Here is a 24,356-nt window from a genome sequence, read left to right on the forward strand (position 1 = left end):
ACAGGGTTACACGAATCAGTTAAGCTTCTAGATCTTGAAATTTCATCTTCGAATGATCAAATTTGGGGTGCGTTGCGAGACAGCTTTAGACTCTAATGCGATAAGCGGCGAGGAAAGAACGAGGGATTATTGGGTAGTTTAGGATCAGCGAGAAAGGATACGAGGAACGAGAATATCATTTGAATAATACTATGTTAGGGTGCAAGAGTTAGTGAAATAAGGAACAAAATATATCTACCTATAGATAACGAGGAAGAATTTTCACAGGACGTAGGGATAATCCAACTTTATTTCTTATTTTCATTTTCATTTTATTTCTTATTTTCTCTTCTTCTTTCATTCGGCGGATTTGATCTTCGTTGGAAAGTTTTGTCCGTTTTCGTAGTGATAGCCACCCTGTTTATCAAAATCAGAACGTCGATCGCGAAACTCGGTAACCCTGGTAGAAGCTGCATCGCGTGATTCGACCAATGGGATCGTGTAAAGTTCAGAGGAATCTATTTCGCACACGTCATAGTCGTTGCTGCGTCTGTGATTCGATTCGCGTCGTTAATTAAAATGAATTGTATTTGACGAGTGATCGTGCGTTTAATTGAATCGCGAAACCTTAGGGATCGATGGTGCATCTTCGTGTCGCGCCTAACAAACGCAACTTATTTTCCATGCTTTAAGGGAATATTTCCATTTAAACGGAGCGACAAATTATTTTCTTTCCTTGAATATATAGATTTCGATTTGATTTGTTTTCCTTTCGGCAAATAGAACAACACGAATCGTGGCAAATGTTCGTGCTGCGTTTACGCTAAACATGTAAACAGGCTAAATCGGTGCATAAACCTGTTCTTACTTGCCAAACTTTTAGTAAATCAAATGTTACACAGAATAATCTACAGAAATATTTAAATAGGTAACATTAGGTACTAAAGCATTTATATTTATTTTTGTAAGATTTTGTTGCCAATATGGGACCGGTTAAAAGGGTTTTGAACTATAGAATTACTTTCTTCTAAGAAACAGAGAATGTTTCCAATCCCATCACGTTCTTCTTTTGTCATCTTCAAACGTAATAGCTTCGATTAATTACATTCGTAGCAGATGTAAAAAGTAACCAAAGGTATACATTCTTTCAGTCTCTTCAAATACTTTTTATATGATACAAAGGCTAGTAAAAATTTCAAGAGATCACGTGACATATTTTAATACGTCAATGATCAATCTTCTTCATCCTTTCTTCGGGCGTTAGGCATTTCGAGCTGATTCCCCGCTGCGACAAAGGAATCTTCTCTGATTCGCGTGTAATCACCTTTGAGATTAGCCGAAAAACAAGCTGGAATCGTCTGGACGAGCGTTATAATCCAACACAATAGGGCTTACAGCTGCGTTAAGACACGAACCCTGTGCATTGCCATTGCAGCTTTATTTTCTTCTTGTCCTCGTTAATACTTATTGTCGATAGTGCACTGTTAATACCGACTGTAATCCGAGACGCGTAAACATGGAACAACAAGAAAAACACACGAAAGAATCCTGATAACAAGCAGAAAGTCTGAAACCGCTGTAGCAAATTACAAAAGTATTTATGATTGTTTAATAAATATAACATTTTATAGAACTGATCATGGATCTGGATAATTCAGCTCCGGTAGTAATTTATAATAATAAAATAAAATACTTCAAGTACATTTGAAGCAAGTCTGCGAGAGAATTCAATTCTAGATACCACGATTTAGCGCAATTAATTGAAACAGCACGTAAAAATCAACTAACAGTCAGAATACGTAAAACAAGCTAAACAGCAACCAAAAGAAAGCACATTATTTTAACGCATCATCGAACTAAGTATGTGGACACGTACACTTTTAACTTATTATTATTAATCATTCTAATAACCAAGCTGTATATACCGGTAGTTTGTAATTACAAAATAATGTACTCCAAACGCTAGAAATAAATCTTTGAAAAAAAAAAAATCCAATTCTTCGTCAACGCATCGCAATTAATTAACTCACGCGGTAAGAATCAACTGTCGATAAAAACACGCGGAACAAGCTAAGCAGTAATCAAAACAAAATCGCTTTAACACATCATCTTCGATCCACGTGCACCTATTATCACGTTATCCGCAGACTATACGTTATACATACACAGTAACAGTATAGCGGAATCACTATTAATTGCATGGTACAGCGTCGGTATACCGGCTGGACGGTTAAACCGTGATCCGCGAGCGTTTTGAATTCATCTTCCGGAGGATTTAATCCTTCGCAGCTATCGCCTGTTTACAGGGAGCGCAGGATCCACCGCAGGGATAGCACGTGTCGTGATTGTAGTTTATGGGGAGCTGATTGCAGGAGCGTGGGACGGTTGCAAGATTGTGGATGGGCTGAGTCGCCAGGTCTCGTCGCCATTCACCGGTGCACTTACGTACCCAGGCATCGTGTCAGTGTTTCGTTTCGTAATCATTAAGATATGCATTATCCCTCTAATGACGAGCAGCCGTGTGCAACAGCGTGTCCGATCGTGGACTCCGCGCTTCGTTCTTCGCTTCTTCGAGAGGGTACATAAATTTCACGTAAAATGCCTGTACACGAGCCTCCTTCAGTCTCGGCTCTGATTAAAGTGAAACCGTGGCTGCATCTGTCCTATAAATTAATTGGTTCGGCACTATCCCTCGCTTTTGTCCTTTTCAATGTATCCCTGTGTTTCTCGTTTAATGGATTTGTCGAGGAGAGCTGCCGAATGTTCACATTGCTCCCTTAAATCATATTACGCGTCAATTTCTCTCGTGTTACTAGGTTACGCATGATGATGCAAATATACTTGCAGGCCATAAGTGTCGCGACGCTTAATCGTTATATTTGTCGGAAAAGTCTAATAAATTTGACGTTATAAGGCGCTGTGAGAATGAAGCAACTGGTTTGTAATTAAATAATTAGAAAACGATAGCAGCGCAGAGTGTTCAACGTTTATTAATATTAAAGTTTCTTTTGTTTTATAAAGAAATAATGAATGCACAACATTTTCCGTTTTATACTATATTGTCGTATTATAATTACGTATGATCCATTTTGTTCTATCAAAATAAAGATCACAACGTTCGACAGATTAGGTTTCGTGTTCGTATAAGGATGCATCGTTGTAAAAGACGGGTCTGTAAAAGAAAGACATTTTTCGGACAACCTAATACGATTTCAGGTTTCCTAATACGTACATACTAATGGCCGGAGGTGTAAATATATATTTTTATTCAATTTTAAATCAAATTCTACACGTACAAAATAATTTGGAACTTTCGGGAAGCTACGAATAATACTATTATAAGGGATTCTCGGAACAGTCGATATCGAGACAAAAAGACAATTTAGTCGAATGGCAAGCAGCGAGAACGAAACTCTCAGGAGCAAGTTCCATCATCAGCGAACAGAGATCATTCAATTTCGAACGCCTGGTCCCAAGAGTGATTTTCAAAGACAGTCTTGAATCTGCGCGTAGATCTAACCTGGTCAGAGGTTTCCAGGTGTCTATAGGTAAAATGATCAATCGGTCTATCGGGAATGATTCACCGGAAGTTCTCAAGAAACTGTCTGGCATCTATATCTTGGAAATTCGTGTAAAATGGGACGACTACAAAGAACTACATTTCCAATGGAATGTCGTTAGTAGACGCGTACATATATTTATATAAAAATTCGTTTGCCTATTACGCGTTCAATATCTTGTAATTTCGTCTAAACTTTAATTTTATACCGAGTAAGCAGAATAACTAACGAATATGGAGTAAGCTTTCGATGTAAGCTCTATTCTATCGTATTTTCCTTAAACTAGAGAAATTCTCTTTCGATAGAAAACGTAATTAAGTCGTAAACGATTGCAGTAGAAACGTCAGTTGTACAATTCTATTTCTTCTGCTTTTAATTTACATTTATTTTCCATTCGTAATCCACAAATTCAGCGCTTCAGATCCTTTAGTAGCCTGTACCTACGTAGAATCTTTTCCAAAAATATTTGACTAAAACGTTTGAATGCGTACGAAATACGGTGCAAACGGTTCATCGAAGAGAGTCTGTGAAAAAGTCCTGCTCCTCGTAAAATTAATCGTCATCGAGATCACGCCCACCAGGTTCTCGCGAGCAAATTGTTCCCAACTATAGTCGCGTCAGTAGGAGGGTAAACTGTCTCCACTGTGTGACACCGAGAGACTTGTCAAAATACATCAATGCATAAGTAATAGTGCTGGTTCTGTCGCTTTTTGAGCCTCGGTCCCAAGAAACGGGAGACGAGTGAGCCGCGCTCCGGCGCGAGAAAAGGGGTGAATGGATGACAATTAGGTGAATCGTCGTCCTCCGGGAATATTTCCACGAGCAGCAGGCCTCGTCTACCATGTGTCCCTTCAAAGTGAGATTCCAAATATTTTAGTGAAAAACTGAAACTCTCTGGGGATTGCGACAAACCATCGGTAAATCCCATACAATTGAAGCAATGTTACGAGTCAAATTTTACAAACTACAAATTACAAGTTAATCGGTATTAATAAATTCTAACAAAGAACCATCTGCAAGTGGATATCAAGAATTATGCAAATCATTTTACTCGAATTGCGCTGTCAGAAATTGAACGACGTATTCACACTAATATAGATGTATTTTACCGTTATCATACAGCAATGACTCGTAATGCACCGATGAATAGCTACTTTGGATTCATAATATCTGTATACTATTCGTAGTAATTCCATCGAATGGCTTTAAGGATTACCCAGTCTTAATAAGAAATTGATGCAACGTGCAATAAGTGAAAAAATATTTTCATTCATCCGTAAAGACTATTGCCTCTACCTATGATACGGTGACCTACGAAAGGCCAGTAGAAACTCATGTGTCTCAAGATCTAACGCGTATATTCAATAGATGCAGTCAACGAACCGCACGTAACATGACCAAAAAGCGCTGGCAAACGGTTCTGACAGAGCAAATGATTCAACAAAACTATCAGCCACGACCGGCTACATCGTTGAAACGGCTCGTTTCGTCATCCTCTTCCCTCTCGCGCAACCTGGCCAGCTAATATCTCAATCGTTAAAGTGGTTTTCGTCGGTGGCTGGGTATCCACCTATGCACCTACAGCAATAACCTATACTAAAGTATATTACACGAGCGTGGCTCGATAATACGTGGCCATTTTCATTTACCAGTCAGGCAAGCCGCGTATAGGCAGAGGGAACGCGCATTGGCAGCTTCAGAGAGAACTGGTACATCTGTACCACGCGAACAGAGAGAAAAGGAAAAAGATAGAAAGAGAGGCCGGAGTCGTCAGAAAAGCACCGGCCATTACGAGTGTTACAGCGGCGGTTCGCGCGGCGCGTCAAAGAGCGCTCATTAAATGCTGGCAATTAACTGCGGGCCAAGCTCTTGAAGGTTCTCCTCGAGAACGAAGCCAGAGCTTCGTTCTTTTCCTCTTTCACTCTCGTCGCGTCCGCTTGTGGGTTCTCTCTTATGCACGCGCTTTCCACGTCGAGCCTCGCAGTTGTAAAAGCGACCCACAACTATACGTATACACAAATCGACCCACACAGTTTAATGCAACTCCCTTGCCAACAAGAACTATCGACATGCGACCCATCTATCACGTAGTTATTTAACGCTGTGCAATTTGACACGATAGAAGAGAGATTTTTGGATGAATCGTAGAACTAAGAATTTTCGTATTTCGGTATAAGTTGATGATCGAATTGTTGGAAATATTAAATATTAAGATATCAGCGTACAGTTCATCTATCATACAGTGGTGAAAATCTAGCACAGTGTAGCTTATCTTAGCTTCCCGGTGGACTTGCGGTTTAATTTGATGATCTATCGCGTATGGATGTTAAAATTTAGTCGAGTAGATCTATTTCGTTAGGTGTTTTCATTAGGTTTCCACCGGTTCGATAATAATCATGTTGATAGGAGATATGTATGTATAGGAGAAATTGTGATTAGTTAAATTTATCGTATAGCTAGTGTGCGATAGTAGTAGTTTTGCAATTACTGCTAATAATTAATTTAGTAAACGGGCATTCGTTTGCAAAACTGCGTGAAAGATGGTGCACATATTTCGAACTATGTTCGCGTTTAATTTTGTTGCAAGCTTCGAGCTTAGCCGACGGAAAATGAAATTCGAACGAGAATTTGCATCTATCGAGTAATATAGAATTTGTTAATCTTTATATAAACATTTCCTGCGTTAAAAGGAAAGTGGGAAGAGAGCCGAAGGTCTAATTTAAGGGACGCGATTATAAAAGTTCACAAATTAATCTTTTTAATTAGTTTTTTTACAAAATAAAAATTTGATCGAAACGTGGACATACTATGACCATCTAGCGGCAGAGAATGAAGTAATTTCCTCATGACGAAATTAAAAGATCAAATTTCCCTTACAAGCCTAATTTTTCAATTATTTAGGAATTAAATAGAAACTTTAATTCTGTAATTAATTAATTATATACATGTAATTAATGCAAGGTCCTATGGATATAATGGAGCCATCTGGCAGCGAATCAGTGAACACCAACCAGTAGTAAAAGTATCAGTAGTTCATCATAGATGGCGCGACCAGATGATTTTAGTTGATTATATTTATGTACGTATATATATATATAGATAAACATAATACAAAAGTATTTATTTTATTATAAAGTACCATTGAATTTTTTAACTATATTTCTCGAAAACGTTAATCAATATACGTACATATTTATACAAAAATTACACCATTAATGTTGAAATATTTTCATGAGTTACTGTATGTATAATAATGTATAATAAATACGTACATATGTATATACGTATTTGCTCGACATTCTATCTGCAAAACGATACGTTCGGAGATAGATACACTTCCAACAATTGTTGATTCAAACGCGGTCGATTTGCCGCCAGTCGAAACATCCCCACCCCAGTACGAAAGTTGATGGGCGAAACTGCGGGTTGCGGGGCAGTCGATTGTGGAAGCTTGTTGCGTGAAGATGCATAAATTGACGTTTCTGATACGTATCCTGTCAATTACGTATTACAGATTTGTACTGCTATCCCGTTACCTTCATATGCTACTACGAGGCATCAGGTTTGTTTTATTACATACGTTTATTATTGTAACAAAATCAAGTATTCTTTTGGGTTCTTTTTTTATTTTTCTCTTGATCGTACGTTGACTGTTACTTATCGATACTTTGTACTTTTTGCGTCTGAATTAGATTTCATATACGATCGTTATTTCTTTTTAATGTATTTGATTCTAGTTTTGTGCATTTATATTAAATTATTTGTTATCTTTTGTACAGATTGGCACGAAAGGAATATAAATTCGAAATATGGACGAAATATGCAACGAAATATAGAACGACATATCGACGAAATATAACATAGACGAAAATATGGCGATTCTCGATTAATTTGATGGCTTCCGGTGATTTGGTAATATTTCATTCATTTTAATGAAAGCAATCACGTTTGTATTGTCTTTTCATTGAATCATTGAAAATATTTAGTGTACAATTATTTTTTTCATGATACATATATGATATATAATTGGACAATTTACAATTTCCTTACTTTTTTGAGAGTATGAAGATTTTCAAGATGCAAGACAGGAAAGTTTTAGGATGCAATTAAAAAAGATTATACAAATCGCATTGCTAGATCGAATATATCGAATAATTTCTTTGTTATAAATGAATTACAAGAATTATTTCATTGTTTTAACCTATATATTCCAAAATATATTTGTAAATAATTAAACACAGAAGATTTTTATATTTACAGTAAATGTGTTGAATTTTGCTGCATTTCCCGCACAATTTTTTACCGTGGCAATATCGGACTTCCTCGATCTTATGAAAATCAGGTTTTTATTATTTTACACTTTTCAAGTAATCAACACCATCTTTAAAAACAAATTATAATATTCTACGCTTTGTTACAGGTTTCTTCCAGCCTTCATTTGTTCCATCGAAATCGACGATCCCGAATTGATGATTCCGGTTTGATCACGACTTCCTTCAGGATACAATTCTTCGCATTTAATGGTGAGTCGCATGCATTTTTCTTCCTCTGGTCACTCAATCATGTCGTAGGATGAAAGGTCCGAATCAACACGAGTGATTGGTTGTATAAGTAGAATTTTTGACGAGCATAGTGACCGCGGGTATTTATTATACCCGTGAGTAGTAACATTTTCTGGTCTATATTTTATTTATTAATTCAGGATAGGTTTTCTTGCACAATGCATTTTAATATATTATTTTATAATTATTATATTATTAGATATAATTAGTATATATATACATATCATTGAAAATTATACAATATATTCAATACAATTATTTATAAAATTAAATTATATTCATTATTACTATATATATCTATAAAGTCCAAATATCCATATAAATATATATACGAGTATTGATGAAATAAACGACAAAATGACTTCGTTTAAGTATTTTGTAGTGAAGAAGTCTGACACCCTCGGACTTCGTTAATACGGAAATTCAATTATGATTAAAGTTATTGTAATGCCGATGAAGATTATAAATAATATTTATTTTAATCTTTTATTTAACGATGGTATGGAACAGTTTTATTATTTAAGTATACACAGTATAATTTCAGTAAAAATATGAAATAAAGAAGTATATGTTAAAGTATAACTTTGTCTGCCTGTTATGACGGATATTACCAATTTCACGTGCAAGAAAACACTTCGCGACAGGCTGATATCAGAATCAAAACGGGTTTTAAACGTTTCTTTGTGTTTTTAAAAATGTGTTTTGATAAAGATATCGCCTGAGGATATTTCGAGTAATAGAGTTCACTTAGAGTCCATTGTTATTTATTGATATAAATATTATTTGCATTGAATCTTAATTTATGTTTAATAAATATGTACACTTTTCATTAATTTCCTTCATTCTAGCATAATAGTTTAATTTTTCATTAAAATAATAAAGTAAAATACAGCATAGAATTATTAAAATTTCAAGTGAAATTACATTGCAAAATCAAAGAATATTAGCTCGTTAGATACAAAATATAATAAATAGGATAATCATATTTTTAGCATAGGATTTTCAGGTTTAACCCCTTCCATGTTCATTGTCAGAATCTCACTCACGTGCCCAGGTGCGTCTTGGGTAGGAGGAAGGCAATGGGCATGATGAGTAGTTTATAAGCTTAACAATTTTTTCAGCGACTGACGTTGCGTTAGCGTATCGTGCACGACGTATTTTCTACTGAGTGTGTATGTGGTTAGGCTGTGGAATTGCGTCGTTTTTGCTATTTATTATAATGTTGAAATAGTTATGGATTCGGAAATATGAATCCAATTACCATTGAAAATAACAGTGTTAATAAATAGATATTGTGGATTATAAATAGTAATAATACTAATCTCAGCATTAAACTGCAGTGATAATTACATTGATTAAAATACGATGATCTTTTCTAGTCAAATTATTTCTTTAGATGATATACATGTACATGATTACATACAATTATGTGTATTTAATTAAAATTAAAATTTAAATATACTTGGATAATTAAAGTTGAAATTTACAGAATATTTTTACGCAATGATCGCTAGCCATCGTCAGTCGATTTCAGGAAAATGGTACGTACATTAGAGTGTGAAAGTTGTATGCCAAACTCCGGTGTCGGAAGCGTCCCGGGACGTCTTTCTAGTGTAGGCTCTTGCGCCCGGGTTACGTGTGAGAACCGTGGAGTGAGTGTGTTGGTGTGTTGTCTGTTTTGCTATTTTTTAAATATAGGTCTAGGTAGAATAGGTAGCATACTTTCTGGTGTGAATGTTAATTATAAGTAGGTAGGGCCAGGCAGGTTGGCACAGTCTCTGGTCGGGTAGGTGCGATTTCGCGTGTCCAACCTGTTTCAGGAAATTTGATTTGAAAAATCGACGGCGAAGCTGGCATCACGAATGGAGCATACCATTTGTCTTGAGCCTTGCCTATCGATTTTTCGAATATCGCGGTCGTGGTCGCGAGTACAGAGTAGGTTCCGAAACGAACGTTTATTGCTCGAGCACACACTTACGAACGGACAACGATGCACGGGGAATAGTATCCGCGATTTATCTTTTTATTTCACCTTTATAAGTTATTTTTTATTTTGCGATTAGAAAGACTCGAGCTAGATTTAAGTTTCAGCGGGCATTGCGCCCGAAGAAAGAAGAGGCTATGAACCGAAGAGGCCCGGCAAACTGCCATTCAAGAGGGCAACTATCAATGACTCTGCATCCTCTGGGTCATCCAGAGCATGGAAAGTCATTCTCGTTACTACTTTGTCACTATGCTCGATTTTAGTATATATAGTAGTAGTAGTACTTTTTTTTCTTTTTTGGCCGATGTATATATCGGTCTATCATCACATTGGGCAAATCGCGGTTTTTCTCATTAGTGTCGCGAGAGAATGATTACGGTTTGAATTAGAGTTGCAATAAAATGATAATCGCGTTTGATTTAGAGTTGCGAATTATGATATCGCGATTTTATTTTGCAACTTTTATTATGAATTTTAAGAATTTCTGACAGAGCAATACGTATTAGAGTTTTCCTTGTTTCCTTAACAATTTTTCCTTCATTTAAAATTAGATTTTAAAAGATTAGATTTAAAAGTATTAGCGTTTGATTAATTTTATATTATTGTAACTTGAACTAGACAGTAAAATATTTTATCTTTATATATGGATATTAATTTTATTTTTGCCTTAAAAATTAGCGTTACGGTATTCCATCGCGATTGTTTTAATAAATATTCTAGTTAGAGTTGCGTCGATGAATGATCGCATTTTTTATAGCAGTGTCGCCCTCATATTATGCCCAATGCCCAGTTCTATTCCACTGGATTGTGGAAGCACGTTCCTGCTCCTGGATCATCTGACGCAGTTATACCAGCAGTCTCCCAAATGGCTGCATTGGACGTCTTGATATTAGTGTTGCGAATACTGAAATATGACTGCATAGATTACTATTTAAAATATTTTTATTTTTTTATTTTCATTAGTTAATTAATTAGTATTACAACTATTGTATGGACCACTCTTCGCGTATTTATCCTAAGAATTTTCTATTCTATATATGAATTTAGTAAATTAGTGTTGCGAAAACAAAAAGGTAGTCCACTCAATATGTTTGGATATTTATGTCGTATGCAGGGCTTACGAAAACACCATTGGGTTTCTAATTGAAGTATTGAAATTAAATTAAATGTTCTATCAGGTAGAGTTTTTCAAATTTGATGGGATAGGAACTAGATGGAACGTTTGTGAGTCAGGTGTGTGGTTAGATAGAGTATCTTTACTGCTAAAAAGTACTGTTTCCTAGAAGCATCAATTCCTTCTTAATAAGTACTTTAATATTTAATTAATTTACACATGCATTTAATTATGCATGTACAATTAACAGTAATGGTTAAGTAGATAAGGTAGTGAAAGTAGATTTTATGAGACGCATCTTTCCCTATCTTAAAATAATTTTACCACAGACGGGCTACAGGAATAGACGCGATATTCAATGCTTGTTGGACTCTCACATTTTGCGGACCGCATGACCTCTTTCTACCATTTTCGTGTCGCATGTGACGTTACTATTTCAGTTTAATACTGGTCTGAATTAAAACTATAATCTTGTACGAAATTATAAATAAAACATAGTTTACTACAACACTTCAGTAAACATCACACACTATCAAGATAATAAATCACTGTATAGTAATGTACTGTAATAAGTATTAATTGAATCGTTTAATCAGTTCTGAATAACATTGCAATTTCATGTATCTGAAACAAAATATGTGAATTTTTAAATCTTTCCTACTTTCATCTTTGTATTTTCAAACCAATAATTAATTATATATTATCCAATCTGATTCTCCATCAGAAACTCGTGATACAATCTATCGATGAAACTGTTTCGATAATTTAGCGATAACGAACAGACGGTGTACCTCGATGTCCCACGGTAAGCCACGGTGTTATACGTTGTAGTCCAGTCTAGATCATCCAAAATTCTCTTCGTGACATTCGGTTATCCAAACTGGACTGTATTAGTGTAGTATTTGACTTGATATTGTTTTTCAAAGATTAATCCGTTGATTAATTTTTGGGCAGCGGTACCAATTAAGAGATCTCACCACGCGGAGGTGACTACGCACGAGATTCGCCCATGAGTTCTTTATTACTGCACATCGACCTCGACATTCAACCTAGTGGCCAGAATGTCGAGTTCTGACTTTACTTAACCATGGGCCTGCCGAGGAGGGATCGCTGAACAGAATTACGAATGCACAGTTCCAACTGAAGGAGTGGCGTCCACTCCCGTGACAGTCGAAGAGAATTACGCAGGACGTGAAATTGCAGGTCCATCGCCTAGTACTGAAGTACCAATCGGACAGGACTGCAAGTCCACGACTGAATCCCTAACAGATTCGAAAGCATCACAGGCGCGTCGACAATTCCCGGGATCCCGCGCAAACATCGAGCAATCACCAGAACAGGCGCGTTCTTGGCGCAACTTACAAATTGAAAAAGCTATGGAATGCACGTTTACCTGCATGCACCCCGAATACGCGCGAGCGACCATGCCGTATGATCATATATTTCAATCGTTGATTTAAAAGTTAGGAATTGATGGTATTGTATTAGATTAATTATCAGGATAATTAATTTATTATTTAAATCTCTTTTTTAAATTTCATACTCCATCAGAATATTGTATAATCATTTATAAATTTTCATAATCTAACTCCAAGTATATAAAACGGAGCACATTCAAACGATCACATAATGGAAATGTAGCGAGTTACCCTTTTGAGATAATTACATTCGCCGCGGCGCAACGTTATGAGTTGCAAAGAGCGCGAAACACACTGATATTTTTCGATATCGTTATTTCAGAACACGTGATAGAGTCCCATATAATGTCACGTCTAGTTGCGCTTTTATAATAGTGAATGTCTGAAATATCGATACCATCTCACAGAGAATTATAATATTAATGTGATTTAGTTTTTGGTTTAACTCGACCTTTACCTTCAGTTTTAAATTTACGTTTCGGTCCTTCTTACAGCTGTTTTCGTTGTTTGTTTTACATAACGATCAAAAAACTAATATTTTGCAAATGAATGGCAAAAAAAAATTTGTCCGAATTCTTTTATACAAAATTAGTAATATATTGGCAAAGAGGAGGGGCGATGGTCCCGTGGAAAAGAAGGTCGCTAGTCAGAGTACTTTACCCAGTAAACTTGGTGGTTTTCTTACCATTTTAATATCGTTCTCGACGTTACCGATTTCGCATGACGTAGGTTTAGGACATTAGCCGTATTTGGAATTACAGTTGACTCGTCTTCATTCGGGCTTCTTTAATTAGTTTCCACTACGGATGTCTGTAATAAATTCGTCTACAATAAAACTTAAATGAAATAGAACATTCAAAATCTTGTTTGTGATTTTATATATAGGTAGGAACTCCATGTTTCTTGCAGCTTTTTAATAAGATATTTGTTTAAAAGGTGTACAATAAATACATAATTGCTGATAGACAAAACTTTATAAAATTATCGCTATTTAATTTTTCGTGTAAATTATCGTATATTGAAAGTAGGAAATATTATAAATTTCTGAAGTGAACACTATTATTGTAGCCAGTATTTACTGAAAATAACATTCAACATTTCGATAGAATTCCTTCTAAACAAAGCTAGGTATTTATCGTTATGCCATGATACAGTAATTACTATAATATTCGAACTGACATATTCAAATATTTTTCAGTAATAACTATAATATAACGCCGAAGAAACCATGTCTTACATATATATAATAGTAGATATATATATATATATATATATATATATATATGCTTATCAGCGTCAAGCACAATGTAATAGATGTACTTATTAGCAATGTGTTATGTTAATTATATTGTGTTATTTTCAGCATAAATACTGACATTTTCGGCATACCTGCTGTTTATTGTGACAATATTAGCATATGTTATATATTGCAAACAAGAAATAACAGCATAGATAACAGTGGAGATGTTAAAAATTATTCTTGTCCGTATTATGTCACCTTGTCATTCTTTAATATATTACTTTTCTTACTTTTGCAAACTATTTTTCAGTTAGCAAGAGTTAATTGATATTCTTACATTGTTCGTGTTATGAAATGGATAAAAAGTTTAGTTTGAGAACATGCATTCCTCTAAGTTCAATGCAATTTAATTTATACGATAGATATGTTTGTAAATGACCATCACCTTTGTTAGACACATTTCTAAAATTACACGAACAAACGAAGAAAACTACTACAAAAATACTAAAAAAATTGCATATCGTGATAAAATTGTAGATCTTTATCGTTATACTAATAAAAATGAGAAATAAAATATTCCGTGCAAGTAGACACCGTGCCACAGACGTACAGTGCAATTTCTCCTGCCATATTCTACGAATCCATTGCATTGGTTCTAACTTCTTCATTCGAAGAATTCAAAGTTTCACCAACTAGTAGCGCTTTAATCTCGCAATATGGTTTTCCTTTTGTTTCCGGTACCCATTTGAACACCATCAGAAATGCCAAACCGCATGATATCGCGAAGGTCATGTAAATCGCATAGAATCCTATTTTATCGGTAATCACTCGATACAGTTTCCACACGATAAAACCAATTATATTATCGAAAATCACAATGATGGCACCAACAAAGCCTCTTAGTTCCGTAGGAAATAACTCGCATCGGAAAACATTGGGTAACGTACCTAAACCAATTTGAAACGCTGTTTGATATATTAGTAAGATGAATACGGGAATAGGCTCGATGGAAATGACAAACTCATGTTCAACTAAGAAAAGGTAATTTGCTAAAATAGTCGATGCACAAAACGTCCCAAGCGTAGACAGAATCATAAGTATTCTTCTTCCATAATATTCCACTGTTACGATAGTGATACCGCCAGCTAGAATGCATAAAATGTAGAATATAATCATCATTTTGTATGGATCGCTGTTGATCGCTGCTTTGCCAAATAACACCTGCAGATACTGCATAGTGATGTAATTTCCGCTAAGTTGTTGTGCCATGGTCAAGCCGAGCATGATAAACAGAGCTTTTATGTTGCTTGGTTCTAGTATTGCTCGCAGCTTGGTTGACCAGGTATATTTATTCAAATCTATGCCTACCTCATCTATGTAAGCCCATTCGCGTGAATCCACATTGAATTGTGTGCATAAATTGCATCCGGGTCGTGAGTGTATTTCGCATGTGGGGTCTGGGTGTGTTTCCCTTGAGGATACTCGGCGTGTTTCGCTTGTGGATGGTCGGTGTGTTTCGCTTGCGGATAGTCGGTGTGTTTCGCTTGCGGATAGTCGGTGTGTTTCGGGTGTGGATAATCGGCGTGTTTCGGGTGTGGTTGATCGCTGTGTTTCGCTTATGGATGATGGGTATATTTCGCTTGCGGATGATTGGTGTGTTTCGCTTGTTGATGGTCGGTGTGTTTCGCTTGCGGATGATCGCTGTGTTTCGCTTGAGGATAGTTGACGTGTTTCGTTTGAGGATGGTCGGTGTGTTTCGCTTGTGGATGGTCGGCGTATTTTGCTTGTGGATGATCGGTGAATTTTGCTTGTGGATGGTTGGTGTATTTCGCTTGTGGATGGTTGGTGTATTTCGCTTGTGGATGGTTGGTGTATTTCGCTTGTGGATGGTCGGTGTGTTTCGCTTGCGGATGATCGCTGTGTTTCGCTTGAGGATAGTTGACGTGTTTCGTTTGAGGATGGTCGGTGTGTTTCGCTTGTGGATAGTCGGCGTATTTTGCTTGTGGATGATCGGTGAATTTTGATTGTGGATGGTTGGTGTATTTCGCTTGTGGATGGTCGGTGTGTTTCGCTTGCGGATGATCGCTGTGTTTCGCTTGAGGATAGTAGACGTGTTTCGTTTGAGGATGGTCGGTGTGTTTCGTTTGCGGATGGTCGGTGTGTTTCGCTTGCGGATGATCGCTGTGTTTCGCTTGAGGATAGTTGACGTGTTTCGTTTGAGGATGGTCGGTGTGTTTCGCTTGCGGGTGGTTGGCGTGTTTCGCTTGTGGATGGTCGGTGTGTTTCGCTTGCGGATGATAGCTGTGTATCGCTTGTGGATGGTCGGTGTGTTTCGCTTGCGGATGATAGCTGTGTATCGCTTGCGGGTGGTTGGTGTGTTTCGCTTATGGATGATCGCTGTGTATCGCTTGTGGATGATTGCTGTGTATCGCTTGTGGATGATCGCAGTGTATCGCTTGTGAATGATCGCTGTGTTTCGCTTATGGATGATCGGAGTATTTTGCGTATGGATCGTCTGTATATTTGGAGTGTGGATGGTCGGTGTGTTTTGCTTGTGGGTGGTCGGTGTGTTTTGCTTGTGGGTGGTCGGTGCGTTTCGCTTGTGGATGATTGCTGTATTTCGCTTGTGGATGATTGCTGTATTTCGCTTGTGGATGGTTGGTGTGTTTCGCCTGTGGATGGTCGCTGTATTTCGCTCGTGGAGGGTAGGTATATTTCGCTTGTGAATGGTTGGTGTGAATCGCTTATGGATTCTAAGTGTACTGAGGAGATGGATTGTAAGTGTGAATCGCTAATGGGTTGTGATGGTATATCGCTTCTGGATTGTGAGGGTGAATCGCTAATGGGTTGTGATGGTATATCGCTTCTGGATTGTGAGGGTAAATCGCTTCTGGATTGTGAGGGTAAATCGCTTCTGGATTGTGAGGCTAAATTGATTCTGGATTGTGAGGGTACTACTTGTGCACGTACAGCATCTAGTTCGATTCCCACTATGCGAGGATCTACGATGCCTCTGTAATATGCTATCGACTTGTATGCTTGCTGCATTCGACCTTTTCCCAACAAGAAATACGGAGTTTCGGGGAAACACGTGTTCGAGAAGAGGGACATAAAGGATATTATTACAAGAACCGCAATGAGTGACTTGTACGTCATACAGAGATGTAAGGCGCAGGTTAGCACTATCCCGTTTAAAACGTTCAGTGCAATTGCAGTAGCTATGGCGCCTCTGATGTTGCTGCTGGCGACTTCTGACACGTACACGGGATTTATTGTGTGGGCAATACCAACGCCTACAGCTTGAATCACCCGAGCAAGGTATATCTCTTGCACGGAAGTTGTTCTGTAGATGATGAACCAGCCTATGCTGAATATTGTGCTGCATAAAAGGAGGCAGTTTTTACGACCGTTGCGATCGACCAAATGGGCAGCCGCAAGTGAACCGATTATTGAACCAAATACTGTCAAATAAACGATCAATGAATATTCGTCGTGTGTTAACGTTAGCGGCATGCCGTCGGTCTCGGCTATTAGATAATGAAGAAAAATCATTGTCCATCCGTTGATTGTACCGACTACGACCATGGTTAGCATTGCTGGAATGAGAAACAGGTAATGCTATATATAGCATATGGTAATTGTAGTGCGGTTATTTTATAAAAATACTGCGTATATTTACGCAAACTTATATTTTTAATATATGCTATTAATATATTTATAATTAATACATACCGCAGGCTATGAGTAATTGGACTCTTCGCGATGTTAGCTGGAATGCTTTCCACTAGTTTTATTTCTTAACTATTTTATTATTAATCTGTTAATCCATTCGCATTATGTGCATTAAGTAAAACAGTACACGAAGTAAAATTTGTTAGAGACTTGCGATAAGTCTAGGTGTATTAATGTGTAATAATGTACATTTTTTCGCTATCAGATTTCTCTTAAATATATAAAAGTTCACATTCGATTTATGATGGAATAATCAGTGAATAAAATAAAGAATCAGTGCGGTGAATATCAGAATCGAAATGTTGAATTTATCGTAATGAAGGATGGAATAGAAATGCTACTTTAAACGATGGTATGTAAGTCATTAGAAGCGAGAAATAATTCACGAACACCACTATGAAACATCAATTCGAGGAAGGAAAGGAAATTGCAGTCTGCGTATTAAAATTACAGATAAATACCTGACGTAACATCAAGAGTGAAAACTAACCGGAAGTACATGCTAGGATTTGCCGCCATTGTGATTGGGAGAAACAAGGAGCTTCCCTTCGTGGTGATAAAGCGACAGGATTTAAACCATCGTCCTGATTCAATCTCGTAGCATCCTGGAAAACAGATACCTTTGTCAAGAATAGAAATCGTAATTCTTTTCTAATCAGATAGTCTAATTAAACTTTTGAGCGAACATAAATTCCATACCGCGGAACAGATATTAACACTACGTTTACGGGCGTTTTTTATATACCTATTTCTACGAGGACTCGTCAAATTGACGGGTAAACGAAAATGCGTATTTTCTTTAAAAAATCGATTTATTCAAATTAAGTCTGAATTGAACAATATTAGGCTTCACGTTTAAATAAATTATTAATAAATAAAAAGTCTTTTTTTTAATTATCACGGATAACAATAACATTAACGCTATAGGGTAATCATATTTATTGAGTACATTTTTTACAAATATACTGAATTTTGTATTGCCTCTATTTTTTTTTGCAGTAGCCCACTTGGCAACTTTTTCGCACTTTGGACGTTGAAAGTGGCAGAGATGAAGCGTCTGATCTTTGACAGAATATGAACTTCTTTCTGGATATTTTTCATCCAGTGCTCCCTTTACGTAGTATCCACGCGTTTATCTCTGCCAAATCTAAAATATTGAAAAAAAACTTGAAAGGGCCATCGGAAACTCCCTACTTTCACACTATATTTTTTGTACCATCTGGTCAACCACGTCCACACCAAACTTTGTTTCATTATAAAAAGCAATGGTTTCTGGAACACGTTTATAATTGTCTTCTATTTGTATACCTGTACGTTTGGTGCTTAGAAGGAGGACTTTTACGTTAGGCTCACTTTTATACACAGTAAGCGTGCAGTTTTCTGATTTATATAAATTTGAAGAAAACAATGTCATCTTGTCCTTCTTTCTCCTGAGCATAGAGTTTCATCTTTCCCCACATGAGGTAAACCATTCAAAATATATTTTGTTTGGACGTCAACTGCAAACCAAAACTAATGCCAAATATATGAGGCATATTCGACATATATTGCGTAAACCTGAATCAGACTTTCGTTGGAAGTAATTGGTCATCAGACGTTTTCATATGGCTTGTAACAAGTCTGGCTATTGCTTGTAAATCTGTTCTATATTTCGGATATTTTCTTTTCTTTTTTTTTATTTACTAGTATTTTACAATCAATTCTTGCATTGAGAATTTTGAGTAATTTTCTCTGGCGTGGCGCAGTGACATGACTAATTATTTATAATAAGTTAATACTTATTAATAAATATCTAGTTGAATCTTGTGCTTAGGTCTAACGAATAGTGTTTTTTTAGCCTGCGGATCTGGTCTGACTTGTTAAGTAATTTAGTAATTAGGGGGTTTCGATGTTTGATGACTCTTTTGCTATATCTATTGCTATCTTTTGATATTTCTTCTTTGACTGTGGGTATCTTGAGGTCACGATGTGTTGCTTTGTTGGTAACATACCAGGGTGCATTTATTAGGGATCTTAGCGTTTTCGATTGGAAGCGTTGAAGTATTTCAATGTTGGAAATAGTTGGGCTTCAATAGTTGGATTCCGTAGGTAAAGATAGGTTTTATTATGCTCTTATAGAGTGTAATTTTGTTCTGCGTGATTAGGTTGGAGTGTTGGCCAGTGAGCCAGTAGAATTTTTTAAGTTTATCCCTGAGTTGCTTAGATTTGTCTGTGATGTGTTGTTTCCATGTTAATCTCCTGTCCAGAGTCATGTCCAGGTATCTGACTGAGTCCTTGTTAGAAATTGTTATATTGTTAATGGTCACCTGAGGGTAGGTTTGTTTTCGTAGCGTGAAGGTTACATATATGGATTTGTTTTCATTAATTTTGAAGCCCCATTTATGAAACCACTTTTCCATAGAGTCGAGACATCGTTGGAGACTGGATGAAGCAATTATCGGGTCTGCGTGGGAAGCTAATAGCGCTGTGTCGTCAGCAAATGACGCTATAGTTATCTCTGTTGATATTGGTAAATCAGCAATGTATTATAGATGGAGAGCAACAGGGGTCCGAGGACACTACCTTGAGGTATGCCAGCTTCTATTGGGAATGTTGTGGTTGTGGCGTCTAAGTATTTAGCCATGAATTGTCTTTTGATTAGATAGGACTTTAGGATGGAGTAGTAGATGTGTGATAGGATTTTTTTAAGTTTGTATAGAAGCCCTTCACGCCATACTTTGTCGAATGCCTGTTGAATGTCAAGGAATACCGCTGAGCAATATTTTTTCTTTTCTAAGATTTGGCTGATATTGTGTGTTATGCGATGGATTCGCTCTATTGTAGATTGTTGCTTCCGAAAACCGAATTAATGATGTGGCAATGTTTTCAAATCCTCTAGGAGTGAAAGGAATCGATTCGTTAGCATCTTTTCGAATAGTTTTGTCAAAGTAGGTAGAAGACTAATTGGGCGATAGGAGTTAGTTTCATATATTGATTTTCCGGGTTTAGAGATGAGAGTAATCAGTGATATTTTCCAAGCCTTAGGATAGTATTCAAGGCGAAAATTGCGTTAAAAATTGATGTGATGAGTTCCTTGATTGCTTTATTGCATATTTGGTCATGCCCCGATGCTTTCCTGGGATTTAGGCGACGGATTAATTCTATAATTTCTATAGAAATGAAGGGTTTAATAGGAGGAGACATTTGGAAGGGAGAGTGCAGGTATTCCGTAATATCCGCGGCAATTTTGGAGGAATGAGGTTTAAATACGTTAGATAGGTGGTCAGAAAACAGGTTGGCTTTTTCTATAGGGCTACACGCCCATCCACCTCGCGGACTGCGGATTGGAGAGATTATTTGCGTAGGGCGCGTGAGTTTCCTGGAAGCCTTCCATAGTGAGTAGTTGGAGTCAGCTGTGGAGGGCAAATTGGCGAGATATTTTTGAAAACAATCATTTTTATAGTTTTTGATGATTTTGGTTAACTTCCTAGTTGCGTTGTTTAGTTTGCGTTTGTCATCCGGTGTTCTATGGGTCTGCCATACTCTTCTTAGTCTACGTTTTTCTGCGATTTTTTTAAATACGTAATGGGGATATTCATGTTTGCTGATAGAAGTCTTAGTAGGCGTGGAGGAGCGGATAGCGTTTATTATGCTCGTGTTTAAGTATTCCGTGGCTGTTTCGATATCTTCATTTGTTTTTAGGGAAATTAAGGCTGAAGTTGAGTGATTAAAGACTTCTCTAAAGAGCTGCCAGTTGGTGAGTTGGTTATGAATAAAGCCATTAGGTGGATTTTCGATAATTGTTGAACTAATTGATGCTATAACGGGGGAATGGTCAGAAGAGAGTTCCGCCGAGGAGTTGATTCGGACATATTTTGGCGAGATATTTTTAGTTATGAAGAAGTCAAGTAAATCAGGTATTTTGTTAGTGTCAGTGGGCCAGTATGTGGGTTCATATGTGGTGAGGTAGTTGAGATTGTTGGTGTTTATGCTATTCAAGAAATTTTTGCCTCTTACTGTGACAAGTCTGCTGCCCCATTGGGTATGTTTGGCGTTATAGTCTCCTTCAGCAATGAATCTATTGCGTTTGTAATCTTTCGAAGGCTTTCAATGATCTCGCTTCATATGCGTCCCGAGCATATAGAATTCTTACAAAACTACGTAACTCAGAAACTGTGATTGTTCGTTTTTTTCAAAACTCGATGCGTCTCGGTTTCAGTGCAATCTTTTATGTGTTCCATTATGTGTCTGTCAATTATCAATTTGAAAGCACTAGTTACACCACCCGACATAATATTTCTCTTAGCATAGCCAGTAGGTTCTGCGATATCCTTGAATATCATACGAACGGGCGTCCTACACCTAGATCTGTCTGCTTTCAGTTTTATCCACTATGTCCCCACCCATTACATTTTGGGATGTGCTTGGAATACTCGTCTTTTCATCTTCGAAGTTAAAACTAGAAAAAATACGTATTCTTTACTTGTTACGACACACTTTCAAAAAGTTTTCCTCCTCACTATCCGAAGATCCTTGTATCTCTCCACTTTCAGTGTATTCAGAACTTTCACTGTCAGCTTCGCTTTGGTCTACTTCATATTGATCTTCTTCGGAGGTATCCTCAGAACAATCTTCATTGATGTTGTAATTATGTTCAATATCTTATTATATCTCTTGGATTTACTCATAATTGCTAGAAACGGAGGATTAATCAAAAAAAGAAAATACTGTGTCCAAATTCAATTATCCTATTGTAACTACTTACAATAAGCGGAGACAATAATGGGAAATGTCTACAATAACTGAACTTTTGCACAATCTTTGAAAAACGGTTTGTTTATGAAATCAGTTAGTCCGTCAATTTGACGGGTTTCGTACAGATAGGTATACTACATACAGATTTAAAAAATTAGAAAGCTTACGAAAAAATAATTGTGTACATAAATCCTTTAGACGAAATGATTAATTTACGATGCAAAGTGGTTAAAATTTTTGAGATAATTCATTTCGAAGTTTGAAATCCGTGAAATTGACGGGTCCCGTAAACCTAGTGGCAATATGTATTTAAATATAAATATTTTTTCGAAGGAATTAAAAAATTGTCTTTTTCCTATCTTAATAGAAATACAATTTATGGTATTTCAATCAACAGCATTAAAACATGCTTAAGGTTATTTGATGTTATTATAGATAGAAGACGTACTTGAGTTCTTCACTGACGTTCGCTAAAGGTTATTTGTGCTTTTGAAAGCTTTCTTTTAAAATCATTTCTTTCGAGTGTCCTCCAAATCAATGGTAATTTGAAAGGTTTTTCTATGTTTCTTAAATATCTTTTGTAAATAATGAAATATATGAACATGTCGCATAGAGTATGATTCGATATTTATAAGATGTAACAGTTTTAAGCTGTAGAGCCGTATGTTTTGATGGGTCGTGACAGTTTAAGTCAGGCTGAAAAATTCAAAATTTTAAATGCTCACAATCGATTAAGACACAAGGTCAAAGATTTAAGATTATTGTGACTTTTAAATATCGAATCATATTCAAAGGTTCAGACGGTATCAAACGGATAATTTGGTATTATTGACACGATATGTTAATACATTTCATTATTTGTCAAAACTTTAAATCGAGGCGTAGGAATCAAAACTTTAAAGTTTTGGTAATACTTGCAAGTTCTATAAATCTTGAAGAACGTTCGATATAATTGTAGATTCGAAATAAATACTAATAGCTATGGATTCGTATCTCTATTTGGAAATAAAGTAATAATACTCAAATTCGCTGAAAATAGGTATCTCAAACAGACGCATTTTTTTATATTCTCGTTGAATTAGAACTTAGGATTTGTTACTCTGCGATATTTAATTTCTAGCCGTTTATTTAAAAAATATTTATTATATAATCGTATTAAATGCTTACCGTTCTAAGCTGGGACATGTTGCCAGAAATAAGTAATTTCACGTAATAATATAATCACAACAGATTTTCAATAATTCAATTTGTAGAATCCAGTTCACACATAATTATTTAAAAACTGCACGTAAGATCATGTGTAGTTATCTATCGCAAGAAAAGAACAACTGTAAGAAATCTTTACACTGAATATCGCGATTTAAGGATTTCGCATTGATTTGTGCGATTTACACGACTGCCTCTACCATACTGGGTACTTCTGGAGCTACTTCCCCTTTACATACAATCGACATTATTTCAATACATAAACACTTCTAATTCTCCTTGTTACATGTTTAAACGTAACGAATCAATTTTCAATATTCCAACGTAGGAACAATAATATTTTTTGCTTATTCTATCTATAAAATATCATAATTAAAATGTTAGAATAACCGAATACCGACGATTATATAATATATATTTCTTATAATATAAAAATTAAGATGGGCAAAAATAATTTCACAGCTTCGACTATTTGTTATTTTTGTTTCATGTTGCTACACCCGCTACGTTGTTATCATAATCCAGCATTTCAATTATCTTTAATTTCTTGAAGTATAGCTTCCTTTATCGCGGCAATTCTTTTTCTCTTTGTTTTCGCCCCATTTCGACGTTTCCTATTGAAACCGTCGTATTTTCTACGATCTCTCACGCGTCGAAACATTTTTTCGTTTGTAATTTTCTCTGTAGGGAAATGCTTCGCAGAAATCATTTTCCCTCCTTGCATCTGCATCTTCGTACACTGAGAACACTTACATCGTATCTATAATTTCTGCGAATGTGTACAGTACTGCTCGATTCCTGCACTTGCTCCAATTATATCGAATAAG

The 24,356-nt window shown here is 36.3% G+C and overlaps 1 protein-coding gene and 1 long non-coding RNA gene across 4 annotated transcripts in view; one reads left to right on the plus strand and one right to left on the minus strand.

Moving 5' to 3' along the window:
* Positions 1-6,951: 6,951 nt before the first annotated feature.
* LOC110119835 overlaps positions 6,952-24,356 on the plus strand; it is a 34,442-nt gene continuing 17,037 nt past the window's right edge. Inside the window, exons 1-5 of one of the 2 annotated variants that reach the window (XR_002308334.2) lie at positions 6,952-7,101; positions 7,319-7,451; positions 7,800-7,881; positions 7,960-8,062; positions 12,154-13,478. This is a non-coding gene — a long non-coding RNA (uncharacterized LOC110119835). Of the gene's footprint in view, positions 7,102-7,318; positions 7,452-7,799; positions 7,882-7,959; positions 8,063-12,153; positions 13,479-24,356 lie in introns of those variants that run through there. The other variant, XR_007226397.1, reaches the window with a different exon arrangement.
* On the minus strand, positions 13,389-23,724 carry LOC100644377. Of its 2 annotated transcripts, none has more exons than XM_048412201.1 (3): positions 23,491-23,724; positions 18,051-18,194; positions 13,389-17,453 (listed from the first exon to the last, which is right to left on the minus strand). In XM_048412201.1, the coding sequence occupies exons 2-3, from the start codon at positions 18,106-18,108 to the stop codon at positions 14,491-14,493; spliced, it is 3,021 nt and encodes a 1,006-aa protein (XP_048268158.1). In that variant the 5' UTR covers positions 18,109-18,194; positions 23,491-23,724; the 3' UTR covers positions 13,389-14,490. The 2 variants fall into 2 exon arrangements, with proteins under 2 accessions (XP_048268158.1, XP_048268156.1); XM_048412199.1 differs by having other exon boundaries at positions 18,080-18,194; positions 23,491-23,723.

Source organism: Bombus terrestris, chromosome 14 (assembly GCF_910591885.1).
Source record: "Bombus terrestris chromosome 14, iyBomTerr1.2, whole genome shotgun sequence".
NCBI lineage: Eukaryota > Metazoa > Arthropoda > Insecta > Hymenoptera > Apidae > Bombus > Bombus terrestris.

Bases quoted from the DNA above. Each gene is read 5' to 3' on its own strand.
- LOC100644377 (XM_048412199.1), bottom strand. The intron at 17,454-18,079 runs GTTAGTTTTCAC...TTCTCATTCCAG, and splicing joins AATCCTAGCATGTACTTCCG to CAATGCTAACCATGGTCGTA.